This window comes from Cotesia glomerata, linkage group LG6, assembly GCF_020080835.1.
Source record: "Cotesia glomerata isolate CgM1 linkage group LG6, MPM_Cglom_v2.3, whole genome shotgun sequence".
Lineage (NCBI taxonomy): Eukaryota > Metazoa > Arthropoda > Insecta > Hymenoptera > Braconidae > Cotesia > Cotesia glomerata.
Window position 1 is genome coordinate 2,210,650 of NC_058163.1, and position 16,431 is coordinate 2,227,080.

At 26.2% G+C, this 16,431-nt stretch overlaps 1 protein-coding gene across 4 annotated transcripts in view; it reads right to left on the minus strand.

Moving 5' to 3' along the window:
* Positions 1–422: 422 nt before the first annotated feature.
* The window catches only part of LOC123267500, a 54,391-nt gene continuing 38,382 nt past the window's right edge, over positions 423–16,431 (minus strand). For all 4 annotated transcript variants that reach the window (XM_044732167.1, XM_044732168.1, XM_044732169.1 and 1 more), the window contains 4 exons: positions 14,270–14,815; positions 2,170–2,276; positions 1,756–2,101; positions 423–882 (listed from right to left, as the gene is read on the minus strand). In XM_044732167.1, coding sequence (XP_044588102.1) covers positions 661–882; positions 1,756–2,101; positions 2,170–2,276; positions 14,270–14,302 — 708 coding nt within the window. In that variant the 5' untranslated portion in view covers positions 14,303–14,815 and the 3' untranslated portion in view covers positions 423–660. The remainder of the gene's footprint in view (positions 883–1,755; positions 2,102–2,169; positions 2,277–14,269; positions 14,816–16,431) is intronic.

Consider the following 16,431-nt stretch of genomic DNA (forward strand, 5'->3'; position numbering starts at 1 on the left):
ATTTATTCTGATAATTAAATTAATTATTTACAATATTTTTTACATGGCAGTAAATAAAAAATTAAAATTATATATAAATATAAAGATTAATAATTAGTGCGATAATTTGTTTTTAAGCAGGACGGTATTTTAAATAAAATAGCGTGAAATCAGATTTTAATTTAAAAAATTGATAAAAATTGTAAATATTTTTTTTTTTAATCTACATTATGGCAAGATAAGAATTTTAATTATTATAATTAAAAACAGTGATAATTAATTAATTAAATCTATTTCACGCTAGTCAATTTAATTTTATTAAATAAAATACTAAAGAAAAAAACAATAATGTAAAATAAATTTAATAATCTGGTCAGACGTACACTAATTGTCATGATAAATTGTCAAGTTTTGATTATTTTTATTAATAAATAAAAGTTGTCTAATCAGTCTAAAAAAAAAAAAAAAATTTCTATAATTAGTCGGCAATAGTATTATCGATAAATTGTTAAGAACTGGCCGCGTTAAAAAAGGTAACATAAAAATTAATAAATTATTCTATTATAATAATAATAATGATAGAAAAATTAAATGATTAGCATGATTTCGACTTTGAATTAATGAATAGCGATTAAATAATTGGTAACAATTAATAAATAATCCTAGCGTTTGGTTGATTAATTACACATCTGAGTTTGTTATAAAATCATCCTTCTTTTTCGGTTTGTGTTTTAGTTTTTTAGATTTTAAAGATAAGGGACGTTTTTTTTTGGGCTTAGGGATTATTTCGCAGCTGCATCCACTGCGTACTCGGATGTGGTCTACCGTCCACGAGGAGCCGTAACTTGAAAAGTAGTGGGCTTCATGTCGATGTCTATGATGATGTTCCATATTTTCATTTTCCTGAAAAAAAAAAATTTACATATGTAAATAGATTATATTAATAATAATAGTAAGGTCATAGGTTTTAAAGAACAATATAAGGTTCCAAGAACAATATCAGGTTCCAGGAACAATAGTAGGTTCCAGGAACAATATTAGGTTCTAGGAACAATACTAGAATCCAGTTAAAATACTAAGTTCCCGGAACAATACTAGGTTCCAGGAACAATAGTAGATTCCAAGAACAATATCAGTTCTGGGACAATACCAGGTTCCTAAAATAATATCAGGTTCCAGGAACAATACTCAGTTCTAGGAACAATACTAGGTTCCAGGAAAAATACTAGGTTCTAGGAACAATAGTAGGTTCCAAGAATAATATCAGGTTCCAGGAACATTACTAGATGCTACGTACAATATTAGGTTCTAGGAACAATACTAGAATCCAGTCAAAATACTAGGTTCCAGGAACAATAGTAGGTTCCAAGAACAATATCAGTTCCGTAAATAATACTAGGTTCCTAGAATAATATCAGGTTCCAGGAACAATACTAGGTTTCAAGAACACTATAAGTTCTGAGAATAATGTTAGGTTTGAAGAACAACATAAGGTTCCAGGAACAATATCAGGTTTTAGAAACAATACTATGTTCCAAAAAAAAATATCAGTTCCTGAAACAATATCAAGTTTCAAGAACATTACTAGGCTCAAGAAACATTACTAGATTCCAGGAACAAGACTATGTTCCAAGAACATTATCAGTTCTAAGAACAATGTTAGGTTCCAAGAACAACATAAGGTTCCAGGAACACTAAAAGGTTATATATATTTAATGTATAAATGGATAATTTTCAAATGAAAAATAAAATTTGTAATTTGTAATAAATATATACCATAATTGAAATTTCAGCAGCTGGATTCTTGACAATAGCATAAGAGTAAGAAAACTTTTGTACACATCTAGACTGAGCGCTGAGCTTGCGGTCTACAAACCGACAGGGCTTGTCGAGGACATCCTGTCGACAAGAGTACTCGTAAAACCTCTGTATTTGCTCGAGGCCTCTGTACAACTCTACGTACGACTCATTTCTGTTTTTCCCCCCAGTAGGCTCGGTTATTTCTTCGACTGTTGGGCAGCAGTCGACGGGCAGCCCTTCCTCCCCGCCTTCCCGCCGCAATATGCTTTGGATTTCGCGGTATGTTAATCCTATTCGTTTTGTTACTTGTTCCTCTTGTGACCTGTAATTAATAACAATTGTAAATAAATAAATAAATGATAATATTAATGATAAAAATGATAAACTCACCATAAAGAAGCACCATGAAAAGATGTGTCTCGGATGGTCCGCGTCAAATTATTTCTTAGCTTGCTGGCGTCAACAAACCGCGACAGGACTGCGGTCAGCCAAACCACCTATAAATGTTAACTTTTATTACTTTGGTAATGAAATTACAAGTTTACAGCTTGTGGTTAAGACTCAATAAAAAAAAAGTTATGCAATAAGATTCGGGGGGTCATTCTCTATTGTTTGACTACCATAATTAAGAAATGACCTTGTATCTTGTGATCTATTGACATTTTTTAAGATATAAGCTAACTCCAACATTATACTCATCAAAACCTTTCATTTGAGTACCCACATCACTTTTTCATATATTTTTTATATTTATATATATTATATATATGTATATATGAAAAATATATCGAAAATGCATGTGGGTACTCAAATAAAAGATCTTGATGAGTGTAACATCAAGATGAGCTTATATCTGTAAAAATGTCAATATTAAAGAAAGAACAGTGCAATTTAATATAATTAAGAAATGACCTTGTATCTTGTGAACTATTGATATTTTTGAAGATATAAGCTCATCCCAATATTACACTTAACGAGACCTTTCATTTGAGTATCCACATCACTTTTTTATATATTGTATATATTTATATATATATTATATATATGTATATATGAAAAATATATCAAAAATGCATGTGGGTACTCAAATGAAAGCTCTTGATGAGTGTAACATCGGGATGAGTTTATGTCTTGAAAAATATGAATAATTAAGAAATGACCTTGTATCTTGTGAACTATGGACATTTTTAAAAATATAAGCTCACCCCGACATCACACTTATCAAAACCTTTCATTTGAGTACCCACATCACTTTTTCATATATTTTATATAATTATATTATATTATGTATATAAATATATGAAAAATATATCAAAAATGCATGTGGGTACTCAAGTGAAAGCTCTTGATGAGTGAAACATCAAGACGAGCTTATACCTTTAAAAATGTCAATATTTAAGAAAGAACAGTGCAATTTAATATAATTAAGAAATGACCTTGTATCTTGTGAACTATTGATATTTTTGAAGATATAAACTCATCCCAATATTACACTCATCGAGACCTTTCATTTGAGTACCCACATCAATTTTTCTTATATTGTATATATTTATATATATTATATATATGTATATATGAAAAATATATCAAAAATGCATGTGGGTACTCAAATGAAAGCTCTTGATGAGTGTAACATCAGGATGAGTTTATGTCTTGAAAAATATGAATAATTAAGAAATGACCTTGTATCTTGTGAACTATTGACATTTTTAAAAATACAAGCTCACCCCGACATCACACTCATCAAGACCTTTCATTTGAGTACCCACATCAATTTTTCATATATTTTATATAATTATATATATTATGTATATAAATATATGAAAAATATATCAAAAATGCATGTGGGTACTCAAATGAAAGCTCTTGATAAGTGAAACAAGACGAGCTTATATCTTTAAAAATGTCAATATTTAAGAAAGAACAGTGCAATTTAATATAACTAAGAAATGATCTTGTATCTTATGAACTATTAAAATTTTTAAATTAAAAGCTCACCCCGACATTACACTCATCAAGACCTTTTATTTGTGTACCCACATCAATTTTTCATATATTTGATATATTTATATATATTATGTATATAAATATATCAAAAATGCATGTGGGTACTCAAATAAAAGCTCTTGATGAGTGTAACATCAAGATGAGCTTATATTTTTAAAAAGATCAATATATAAGAAAGTACAGTGCAATTTAACAAAGTGACTCCAAGGTTGCTCGTAACCTTTAATGTTACAAGCAGTAAACCAGGGTTTTAGTCACGGTACATAAGACGACATGATACTTGAAGTTTACGTACATATAAAGTATGTGACGGCGTTGATATTATTTATATAAAGTATAGAGTGTAGAGTGAGCACAATCTTTAGTAATCGCTGTTAACTGCACGCTCGTCGTCGCATTTTTAACTCCAATAAATAAAGGACTTAGATAGGTATAATGACACGTGATTTAAGTACTTGATTAATTGAACTCAATAACTAATTTTATCATTTTAAATTTATGCCACCGTTATAAAGATACGGATTTATTGTTTTTAATCGATTTATTTATCACCAATAATCCTTTATTTAAATTCTTGTTTATGATTCTAAGTCAATGATAAACTTTTACTTTCTTTTGCACGCCTCCAAGCGCGAAAGCGCGTAAATTATCGCTCTAAACTCGCCTCACTGAATTTAACCGACTTTCTGAAGTATAAATGTCTTTTTTTTTATTTATATTTACTTGTAAAATAAATGAATCTATTTTATTTAGTGTAAAAACTGATAAGAGCGCAATTTTTTAATTTTCTATTTGATACGATTTGAGGTGAAAGCCCTAATTATTGACAGTGGTCTAAATATTGACACCCTAAATTATTCTTAAATATATTTAATCATCTGTAATAAGAATAACTACCATATAAATTTTTATTAAATTATAATTAATTAAAAAATTGAAAAAAGTTACTCAGTTAAAAATATTAAATATTAATTATTAAAAAAAAAATAAAAGCACCAGATCAAACCTTACGAACGTTTATTTTCTCAACAACTTTGATTAGAAAAGTATTTTTTTTAAATGCTGTTTAAATTAATTTCTTCGTCCAATAATATGATCTTTTTTTTTTTTAATTAACAATATATGAAAAATTTATAAAATTGAATAATCGAAATTAATTGTTTCCTTTATAATATTTAAATAATGGGTGTCAATAACTAGTTGATAATTTTTAAGTTGAATCTCATATTGACAGCCATTTGACAGCGCTATCACACCTTTTTTTTACTTTAACGTAAAAAATTTTCTGTAAGAGTTTGAACTCTTCTGATTCAATAAATTATTTTTAAATTAATTTTTATATTTTTAAAAGTAATTAATTATTTATGGAAATTAATATTAATAAACTTTAATAAAATTGATTACTTAATAATAAGTTTCGATAAATAAGAATAAGCAGATGATTCTAGGCATGCGCAGTATAGGTGTCAATAATTGGGGCTAAGGTATGTCAATAATTAGATCAATCAGTTTTTTAACCTGCCAACAATTGGTGTATCCGGATATTCTATTTAATTATTTAAAATTAATGAGTAAATATCAGTGATTATCATTTTAAAAAAAGAAATTGATTAGTAAAAACATTACTTGAGACATTACCACAAACAAAATTCAATGATATTGATATTTGATTGCTTAAAAAAAATCAAGTCATAAGTTTGCCTCTTATAGTGTTAATAATTAGGGCTTTTACCTTATTTTCTTCTTAAAAATTAAATGAGCTTTCTTTTGGATTTTAGAAACGTTTTTAATTATTAAATTACTATTGCACGCCTCATAGCGCGCACTGATAGAAAGATTTGTTTATATTAAATATTTATTAACTGTTAATAAATGATTTTTTAACATAGGATTTAATTAATCCACAGATTCGGTAGAATCTGGCGCCAAGTTCCGTTCAAAAATCCCGTTGTAAACGGAGCGCCAGACTACCGACTGTGTTTACTGTAAGCAGAACGGTATTTCGAGGTTGCAAAATTTTATTTAATTATATGGTTCTCCTTTTTCCAAAATGATATATTATAAAAGTAATTTATACTTTATTTTACTGATATTAATTAATTATAATCAATTATAACACTTAATTCACTTAAAATTATTAAATTTTATCAGCACAAACTATAGTAAGCCCAGAAATTTCGATCCTGACTTTTTTTCGATGGGGAATATCAGCGCCACAGACTAGATAAAATGAATATGTGTAGTAATCCTTCCTATAGACACGCAACTACAGTAAAAAAAAGTGATTCATAGCTTGCATCTATGGCCGCCAGGGTGCACTGGAATTACATGTACATGAACTCTAGCGTAAAGGGGATAGTTTGCAGTAAAAATGCAGTCAACACGAGATTTAAGTTGTTATCAATTGTAAATTTTCATTATAATTACAAAAATACTAAAATCCGAACAAAAACAGTTTCACTGTAAAAAGTCGCGCCAAGTCCACGTTCATAAGACTATTAGGAAAAAAATTTTTTTTTCCTTACAAAGATACAAAATAAAAAATAAAAAATCTAAGTAACCGATATGATTGTTTATGATTTTCGGAAATTAAAAAAATTTTATTGTAAATTTAAAAATTAAAAAATTTTTAGAACGTACTTGGTGTGCGTCATTGTGTATTTCAATTTTTTTAAAGTCCTAGTAAATAGATTTTACGAATTTCATTAAAAGTAAAATATTTTGCAGCCACGCACACTAAATACGTTCTAAAATTTTTTTTTTATTTTTAAATTTACAATAAAATTTTTTTTAATTTCCGAAAATCATAAACAATCATATCGGTTACTTAGATTTTTTTATTTTTTTATTTTGTATCTTTTTGTAAAGAAAAAAAAAAATTTTTTTTCCTAATAGTCTTATGAACGTGGACTTGGCGCGACTTTTTTACAGTGAAACTGTTTTTGTTCGGATATTTATTAACAGTTAATTATTTATTAAATACGATTTATTAAATGTTAATAAATATTTGTTAACAGTTAACAAATATTTATTAACAGCTAATAAGCAATTTATTAAGTACAATTTATTAACTGTTAATAAATATTTATTAATGGTTAATGAATATTTGTTAACTGCTAACAAATATTTATTTAAAATAAAAAGCAAAAATAGCAATTTTCTTTTGACACTTTTTATAACTTCATAGCTAGAATACATGATAATAATTAAATTCACTAAATAAATAAACCTTTTTAATATTTAAAAATATAAAAGATAATTATGAGCTGTGATAGAATTTGCTATTTTACAATAAACGTTATTATAATGTAATATAATTAATGCAAATAATTTATAAAGATGATTTTTATTTATAAGCAATCTTGATATCATATATTGCAAGCGAAACAAATTCACTCAACAAAATATTTATTCTGTTAATAAATATTTGTTAACTATTAATAAATGTACTTTCCTTCCAAATAAATATTTATTAAATGTTGAAAAATATTTATTAAAATTTAATAAATTAAATTATTGTCTTCGAATAAATTAAATTATTAATAGTTAATAAAACCTTCTATCAGTGCAGAATCATTAGACCTAGAAATATTACAATGGAAAAAAATCTGGACCCATAACCTGCACTGATAAAAATATTTGTTTATATTTAATAAACTTTATTCACTGTTAATAAATGATTTTTTAACACCATAGGATTTAATAAATATTTATTAACAGTTAATAAATTATTTATTAAATGTTAATAAATATTTGTTAACAGTTAACAAATATTTATTAACAGTTAATAAGTAATTTATTCTATACAATTTATTAATAAATATTTATTAATGGTTAATGAATGTTTGTTAACTGTTAACAAATATTTATTTAAAATAAAAAGCTAAAATAGCAATTTTCTTTTGACACTTTCTATAACTCTAGCTGGAATACATGATAATAATTAAATTCACTAAATAAATAAACCTTTTTAATATTTAAAAATATAAAAGATAATTATGAGCTGTGATAGAATTTGCAATTTTACAATTAACGTTATTATAATGTAATATAATTAATGTAAATAATTTATAAAGATGATTTTTATTTATAAGCAATCTTCATATCATATGACATTGCAAGCGAAACAAATTCACTCAACAAAATATTTATTAACTGTTAATAAATATTTGTTAACTATTAATAAATACTTATTAACTATTAATAAATGTACTTTCCTTCCAAATAAATATTTATTGGTTAAAAAATATTTAATAAATTAAAAAATTGTCTTCAAATAAATTAAATTATTAATAGTTAATAAATCCTTCTATAAGTGCGAACTTTTGAATTTTACAAAATTACTATTTGTAAAATATATATAAGCTTCAAGGTTTTTAAAAAAAATAATCATAATAAAAATGATAAACTTGTCGGTGAATAATATTATTACCCAAGATTTAAGTAAAAGTTGTAATAATTTCCATTAGATCAAAATCTAAATAGAGACATTAAAATTAAAATGCCGGGAAAAAAAATCTATTGCGAACATAAAAAAACTAAATAAAATAAAATAAAATAAAATAAAATAATATATAAATATAAATAATAAAATGATCTTTATCTTGTGTCTTGTCCGGTTATGCTCTAAGTATTTTACGACACGTCGAGTTGAACGACAGGTACACGCTGTACTCTCGTGTGTTAATATAAGTACCAACCATAACATATCTAACATTTATATATATATGAGATATATTTATATAAAGGTGTATATTGACCCCTGACAGTGTTTTATTTAATACCATACTTGCAGTAAGTCTCACTATACTCTACTCTAATCTGTACTCACATACCGGACTCATTATTACACGCGTATTAAACATACATTACTATTACGCATTTACCATTTATATATTTATATATTTAAACCATTAGATTATTATACTGATTATAAAAGTATGATAATATTATCGAGACTTGGCGCCAGGGAAATATTACATTTCATTTTTTAAATTAATACTCTTTTATCGAAATACATTTTCCACCATCGGTATCATCGTTGACTTGTCAACTTAAGTATTGATAAATCGCCGATGTAATCGCTGTAATTTAATAATAGCTTGCATGAAAGGAAGAAGCTCCATTTTATCCATTAATATGCAGAGCAAAAATATTCAAATATGCTAATTGCTTTTATTATTTTTCTTTTTTTTGCAGCTCGACAAAATTTTATCGGACTTTTAATTGATACTCTAGAAAATTTATTTAACTTTTATTCATAAATTTTATTTTTGTCAAAATGGGGAATTTTATTAATTTATTCTATCCGGTTGATATTAAAAAATTGTTTTTTTTTTTTTTTTTTTTTTTTTTTAATTAATTATAAAGTGGTGATATATTTTTGAAGAAAATTTTAATTTATGGTTTTTAACCCGTCAGCACTCACGTTATGAGCATTTTGCTCACGCAACAACATCCGACTTATAGAGCGGCGTTGTAGTGCAAGTGAGACATTAAAATTCACGTGAGTTCTGACGGGTTAATAAAGTTTAAAATTTTTTTTTTTAGTTTTGTAACTTAAAATTAGCGCTAAGATTTTTGCCGCAAATTTTGAATTATAGTTTGTAATTAATGGGTCAAATTTTTTATATTAAGGCGAAAATATTGGTCGTAAAAAATTTTTTGAACAAAAGTTCAAAATTTAGTTTTAAAAAAATAAATTAGGAAAACGGTTGACCCTAAAGGCCATCCCTGCAACTTCCCGCTAATTCCGTTAATACCTGGCCGCTTTTTTGAGCTCTTCGAGCTCAAAAGTACAATCTGTGTGTTGTTTTAAGCTCTCCGAGCTCAAAAAAATACCTCTTCTATGCTTTTGAGCTCTTTGAGCTCAAAAGTCTGATAGAAGTTTCATAGAACACTATTTTTTGAATGTTCATACCGCAATAACTTTTGAATGAATGAACCGATTTTTACGCGGTTGGCGGAATTCTACGTAGTTTTTTAAGCCTTATAAATAATTTCTAAGTTTCAATTGGTCAAACTAGAAATTTCAGAGTATCTCTGAAAAAACACTTTTTTCGGTTTTCTTTCGTTCACGATATCTCTCGAACGAATCAACCGATTTTGACCGGATTGGCGGCGATCGACGTGGTTTTTCAAGGTTGAGAGCTGATTAGTTTTTGGAATCGATCGGTTGAGCCGTTTAAAAGTTATGCCAAAAAAACCACTTAAGAAAAAATTTTTTTTCCTACTTTTTTTTAGATTTCTCCAAATTTCTCAAAATCTATCGGTCCAAATCGGTTCAAATTAACAGGAAATCTAAGTTTGGCGAAGCCCTTTCGAATGGCACCAACCGCGATGAAATCGGTTCAACCGTTCAAAAGTTATAAGAGGTTTACATACTTACACACACACACATACATACAGACATAGTGACACCCTCGCGGGAATAGTCAGGAAAGCTTCCTAGGACCTCAAAACGTCAAGATCTGATGAAAACTCGATTTTTGAAGAAATGGGGTAAAACCAATAACTTCACGATTTTTGAAAATTTTCAATTTTCTTAGCTGGAAGTTAAAAATGTTTCTTATGATTTGAAAAAAAAGAAAGAATATTTTCGCTTTAATTCCAAAATTAAGATTTATAAAAATTTTTCTCAAATTTAAAATAACAATTCATAATTAATGATTCGAATTTTTTATATTATGGCGAAAATATTGGCCGTATAAAAAATTTTATTACAAAAGTTTTTGAAAAAATTTTTTGAACAAAAGTTGTTCAAAATTTAATTTAAAAAGAAATGTCTCTTACACAGAAAAAAAGGTTCACTTGAGCCAAGAAAACATTTTTCTTCCTAATTATTTTCTTGAGTGAAAAAAAAATTTATTTTTGACAAGAAATTTCACTTATTCCAATAAAATTAATTATCTTGTTTTATAAATACGTATTTTGATCCAAGAAAATTTATTCAATTCAAGAAAATCGTGTTTTGAGAAAATTCAGCCTCTTGCTCCAAAAAATTTAGTTCTTGATAGAAGTAAATTTTTTTGTCTTGAGAAAATTTCTCTCTTGCTCCAAAAAATTAAATATAAAGATAGAAGTGAATTTTTATTGATTAACATGTCAAATGGGAAGATCAAATAATATTTCATCAATTTTTTTCATTCATTATGTATAATTGCACGCTAAAATAATATAAAATGGGTATCAAATATTCTCGAGAAAAATTTTCTCAAGGTGAGAAAATTTGTTTCTCAGCTGAAGTAGGTGGCGCTGCTTCCCTAAAGTATCTAAAAATCTTGATCAAATATGAAAATTTATTGTATCAAGTATTTATGATAATTTGAATTAAGAAAAAAGACTTCCACCAAGAATAGAATTTAAAGAAAAATTTTAACTTCGGCCAACATAACTTCGGTTTTCCTTCAAGCACCCGACAAATTTTCTTGAGTCAAGAATTTTGTTCTCCAGACAAGAAATTTTTCTTGACTTAAAAAATCATAAGAAACATTTTTTTTACAAAATTAAATTTTGAACAACTTTTATTCAATAAATTTTTTTTAGGACCAATATTAAAAATCTGAATCATTTATTTTAAAATTGCAACAAAAAATTTGAAAAATTTTACTTTTTTAGCTGGAAATAAATAAAAGTTTTTAAAATTTCCAACAATTTAATTAATTGTAAGAATCCTTTTTTTTCTCCAAAGTAATTTTTTCTCATAATGTATAATGATAAATAATTAGAGAACATAACGAGTAGAATTTTATAAATGATATAAAATACAAAAAAATAAAAAGGGATAGGATTAAAATGTCGGAGGAATAAACCGTGAATGTTAGACACCGTGTCCAAGGTGACTAAGTAAATGTTTATACACGTCAATCATCCAAGAAAGATGCGGTGTTGGAAGTTTGCGAGTATATATGTCCGCCACGCTGTCCAAACATTCAGCGTCTTAACGTCTTACCGTCCCAGCGTGTGACTCTTTTATGTACATTTATTCTATCTACATTATTAACTTTTCTCCTACATATTACATTATATTACACATCTTTCTCGCCACTTTATTCCTATCCATAATCACAACCATTGTTATTATTATTCTAGCTGGTAATTAACAACCATGACCGGTCAGTTTATTCCATACGAATTTTATTAAATTCACAATATTTTACTCAATCTCTCGGCGTGTGTGGTTTTTTGTTGGGGATTTAACGAGGAAAATAATTAGCACCCCGACAAGTTTTACGGAGCTAATTACATGATGAGTTATCGTTATTAAAAATATTTTTTAGTTTTTTTATCCAGGCTTGGAATGGCTTCGACATCTGTATGAGTATAATCAATAATATATTTATAAAAGAATAAGAAAAATTTTGACTCGAGTTTTTTTATGATAAAATTAATTTATTAAATTGCAATATTATTAATAAATAAAAAGTTTTGAATTTTCAAGTTTAAATTTTACTTTCTACAAAAAAGTCTCTTATCAATTTTACCTTATCTCCTATTTTTTCTTCAAAATTTTAACTCCAAAAATAAAGTTATAAAACTTGTTCTTATTTTTCAAAAATTAAAAATGCCGATTTTGGGTAAAATATTAAAAATACGGGAAAATTATAAAAACTAAATTCTCTACAAAAAAGGTTCTATCAATTTTGTCATATTTCTCTTCCTTTCTTCCAAATTTTAGCTTTACATATTTTTTAGTAGTCAATTTTTTATGTAAAGTTTTTGAAGGAGTTTTCAACAGTTTTTTGGTTCTATAAATTTTTTCCGTCACATTTGTCCATTAAATTATTTTTAATTAATCCTGTAATAGCACTATTATTTTTAAAAATTATTTAAAAATTCCCTAAAATATGTATAGTCATAAATATAAAAAAATCATTAATTAACCACTAGCCGTGATTTACGAACTATAAATAAATAGAATTTTGCTTTATTAAATAATGAATTTTGTTAAATTGCATTGTACTTTCATAAATATTGACGTTTTTGAAGATATAAGCTCATCCCGATATTACACTCATCAAGAGCTTTCATTTGAGTACCCACATGCATTTATGATATATTTTTCATACATACATATATATAATATATATTTTGAAGATATAAGCTCGTCCTGATAATACACTCATCAAGAGCTTTCATTTGAGTACCCTCTTGCATTTTTGATATATTTTTCATATATACATATATACAATATATACAAATATATAAAATATATGAAAAATTGATGTAGGTACTCAAATGAAAGGTCTCGATGAGCGCAGTGTTGGAATGATCTTGTATCTTTAAAAATGCCAATAGTTCTCAAAATATAAGGTCATTTCTTAATTAAAATTCATATATATACACATATAATATATATTTTAAAGATATAAGCTCATTCCGATGTTACACTCATCTAGGGCATCCATTTGAGGACCCGCATGCATTTTTATATGTATATATATATATATATATATATATATATATATATATATATATATATATATATATATATATGTGATAAATTGATGTGGGTACTCAAATGAAAGGTTTCGATGGCTGTAATATCAGGATGAGCTTATATCTTTAAAAATGTCAATAGTTCTCAAAATACAAGGTTATTTCTTAATTAAAATTTATATACATATGTATATAATTTATATTTTAAAGAAATGAGCTCATCCCGATGTTACACTCATCAAGAGCTTTCATTTGAGTACCCACATGCATTATTGATATATTTTTCATATATACATATATATGATATATATTTTGAAGATATAAGCTCATCCCGATGTTACACTCATCAAGAGCTTTCATTTGAGTACCCACTTGCATGTTTGATATATTTTTCATATATACATAAATATAATATATATAAATATATGAAAAATTGATGTGGGTACTCAAATGAAAGGTCTCAATTAGTGTAATGTCGGGATGAGCTTATATCTTAAAAAATGTCAATAATTTACAAGATAAGAGGTCATTTCTTAATTATTGACATTTTTTAAGATACAAACTCATTTTGATGCTACGCTCATCGAGATCTTTCATTTAAGTACCAACATGGTATTTTTTTATATATTTTATATATATGGTATTTGTGAAATATATAAATATATAAAATCTATAAAAAATTGATGTGGGTACTCAAATGAAAGGTCTTGATGAGTGTAGCATCGGGATGAGCTTATATCTTCAAAAATGTCAATAGTTTACAAGATATAAGGTCATTTCTCAATTATGTATCTAGAGATAGAGAATTTTCGAATGCAGCCTAAATATTTATCATTATAAATTGACTATTGGTGAGAATGATATAAAACCTTGAAAAGGCACAACTCCAGATCAAAACTTTTCCAACGATACCAAATTTAACCATAAAAATCCACTTTATTCTCTTAATAATATAGAAAATTCGCGAATTTTGGCAGTCACGTAGTGACTGCAGCTTGCTAGCAGTTATTAACAAGCGGTAAATAATAATAAAAAAAAAACTTACCGCAATAAGAATTGTAAGATCTGCAATTCGCATAGTAGCTGGCCAGGCCAGCAGTAAGGCCGTTGTACAACTTGTCGTTGTCTTATAATTTAGTGGACCGATTATTAAAGACCAGCGAATAAAAAAATATTAAGAAGAATATCTTTTAAATAAGAGTTACTGAGTCACGTCACTTAACAAGATACATAGATATATAAATTACTTGATGTAATTAGTCATTGCCATTACTGCAACACTTGAACACTGCAATGCTAATGATAATGATATTAATGATAATGTCACTGTTAAATTGTTACAAATGTAATTGTAAGTATCATCACAATTATCTTTTATGGTCACAACATCCAGAACATCGTGTGATTTTTTTTTAGATTTACTCCAGTTGTAAAACCGAATTAAACAAACATAAATCATCAATAATAATAACAACCACTGGTTGTTGCTCTTGCTGTAATTAGCCGGTGATTTTATTAGGGACAATTTAATTGACTCCTCTTCCACTTGTTGGGATTTAAAATTTTCCATCTGTGACATGCTTCTTCTAATCTGTAAGTACAAAAAAAATTTTTTTATTATTTAATAAAATTTTTTTGGAAAATTTATAAAAAGTTTTAAAATTGTCAGATGTTTTTTTAAGAAAAAAAATAAATTGTATATTTAATTTTTAAAAGAAGAAAAAATATTTAAGTAATTTTTTAGAAAGAATTTTCACAGTGAATTTTAATAAAAATATAATTAAAAATAAAATTATGAATACTAGACTATTGATATTAAATAGGGCACAAGTTAATTAAATTCTGAATCTAATAAAAAAAATCCGGTCTCGATTCATCAATTTTTTTGGGAGTTATCGTGTTTACATAAAAATTAGGCGCGTAATTTTTATTAATAAAAATTGATTTTTTTTCAATTTTATAAATTCACAAGAGAAATTTTGCGTCAAAAAAAAATTAAAATTAATTTAGCATATGTTTAATGATTTTAATAAATAAACTAGCAACCTAGCAGTCACTACGTGACTGCCATGATTTGTGAAATATAGATAAACAAAATTTTGCTTTATAAAATAATGAATTTTGTTAAATTGCACTGTACTTTCTGACGCATTGATATTTTTAAAGATATAAGCTCATCCTGATGTTACATTCATCAAGAGCTTTCATTGGAGTACCCACATGCATTTTTGATATATTTTTCATATATACATTATATATAATATATATTTTAAAAATATAAGCTCATCTTAATGTTACACTCATCAAGAGCTTTCATTGGAGTACCCACATGCATTTTTAATATATTTTTCATATATATATATATATATATATATATATATATATATATAAAATTGATGCGCGTACTCAAATGAAAGGTCTTGACAAGTATAACATCGGGATGAGCTTATTTCTTTAAAAATTTCATTAGTTTACAAGATACAATGTCATTTCTTAATTATTGACATTTGTTAAGATATAAAGTCATTTTAATGTTACACTCATCAAGAGCTTTCATTTGAGTACCCACATGCATTTTTGATATATTTTTCATATACACATATATATGATATATATAAATATATAAAATATATGAAAAATTGATGTGGGTACTCAAATGAAAGGTCTCGATGAGTATAACATCAGGATGAGCTTATATCTTTAAAAATGTCAATAGTTCACAAAATACAAGGTCATTTCTTAATTATGTACCCAGAGATAGAGAATTTTCAAACGCAGCTTAAATAAATTTTTCCGAATCTAATTTATATGTTCATAAACTTCAAGTATCATGTCGTCTTATGTACCGTGACTAAAACCCTGGTTTACTGCTTGTAACATTGAAGGTTACTAGCAACATTGCTTAATTAAATAATGAATTTTATTAAATTGCACTGTACTTTCTTAAATATTGACATTTTTAAAGATATAAACTCATTTTGATGTGACACTCATTAAGAGCTTTCATTTGAGTACCCATATGCATTTTTGATATATTTTTCATATATACATATATATATATATATATATAATATATATATAAATATATGAAAAATTGATGTGGGTACTCAAATGAAAGGTCTCGATGAGTATAATATCGGGATGAGCTTATATCTTTAAAAATGTCATTAATTCCCAAGATACAAGGTCATTTTTTAATGACAAAAA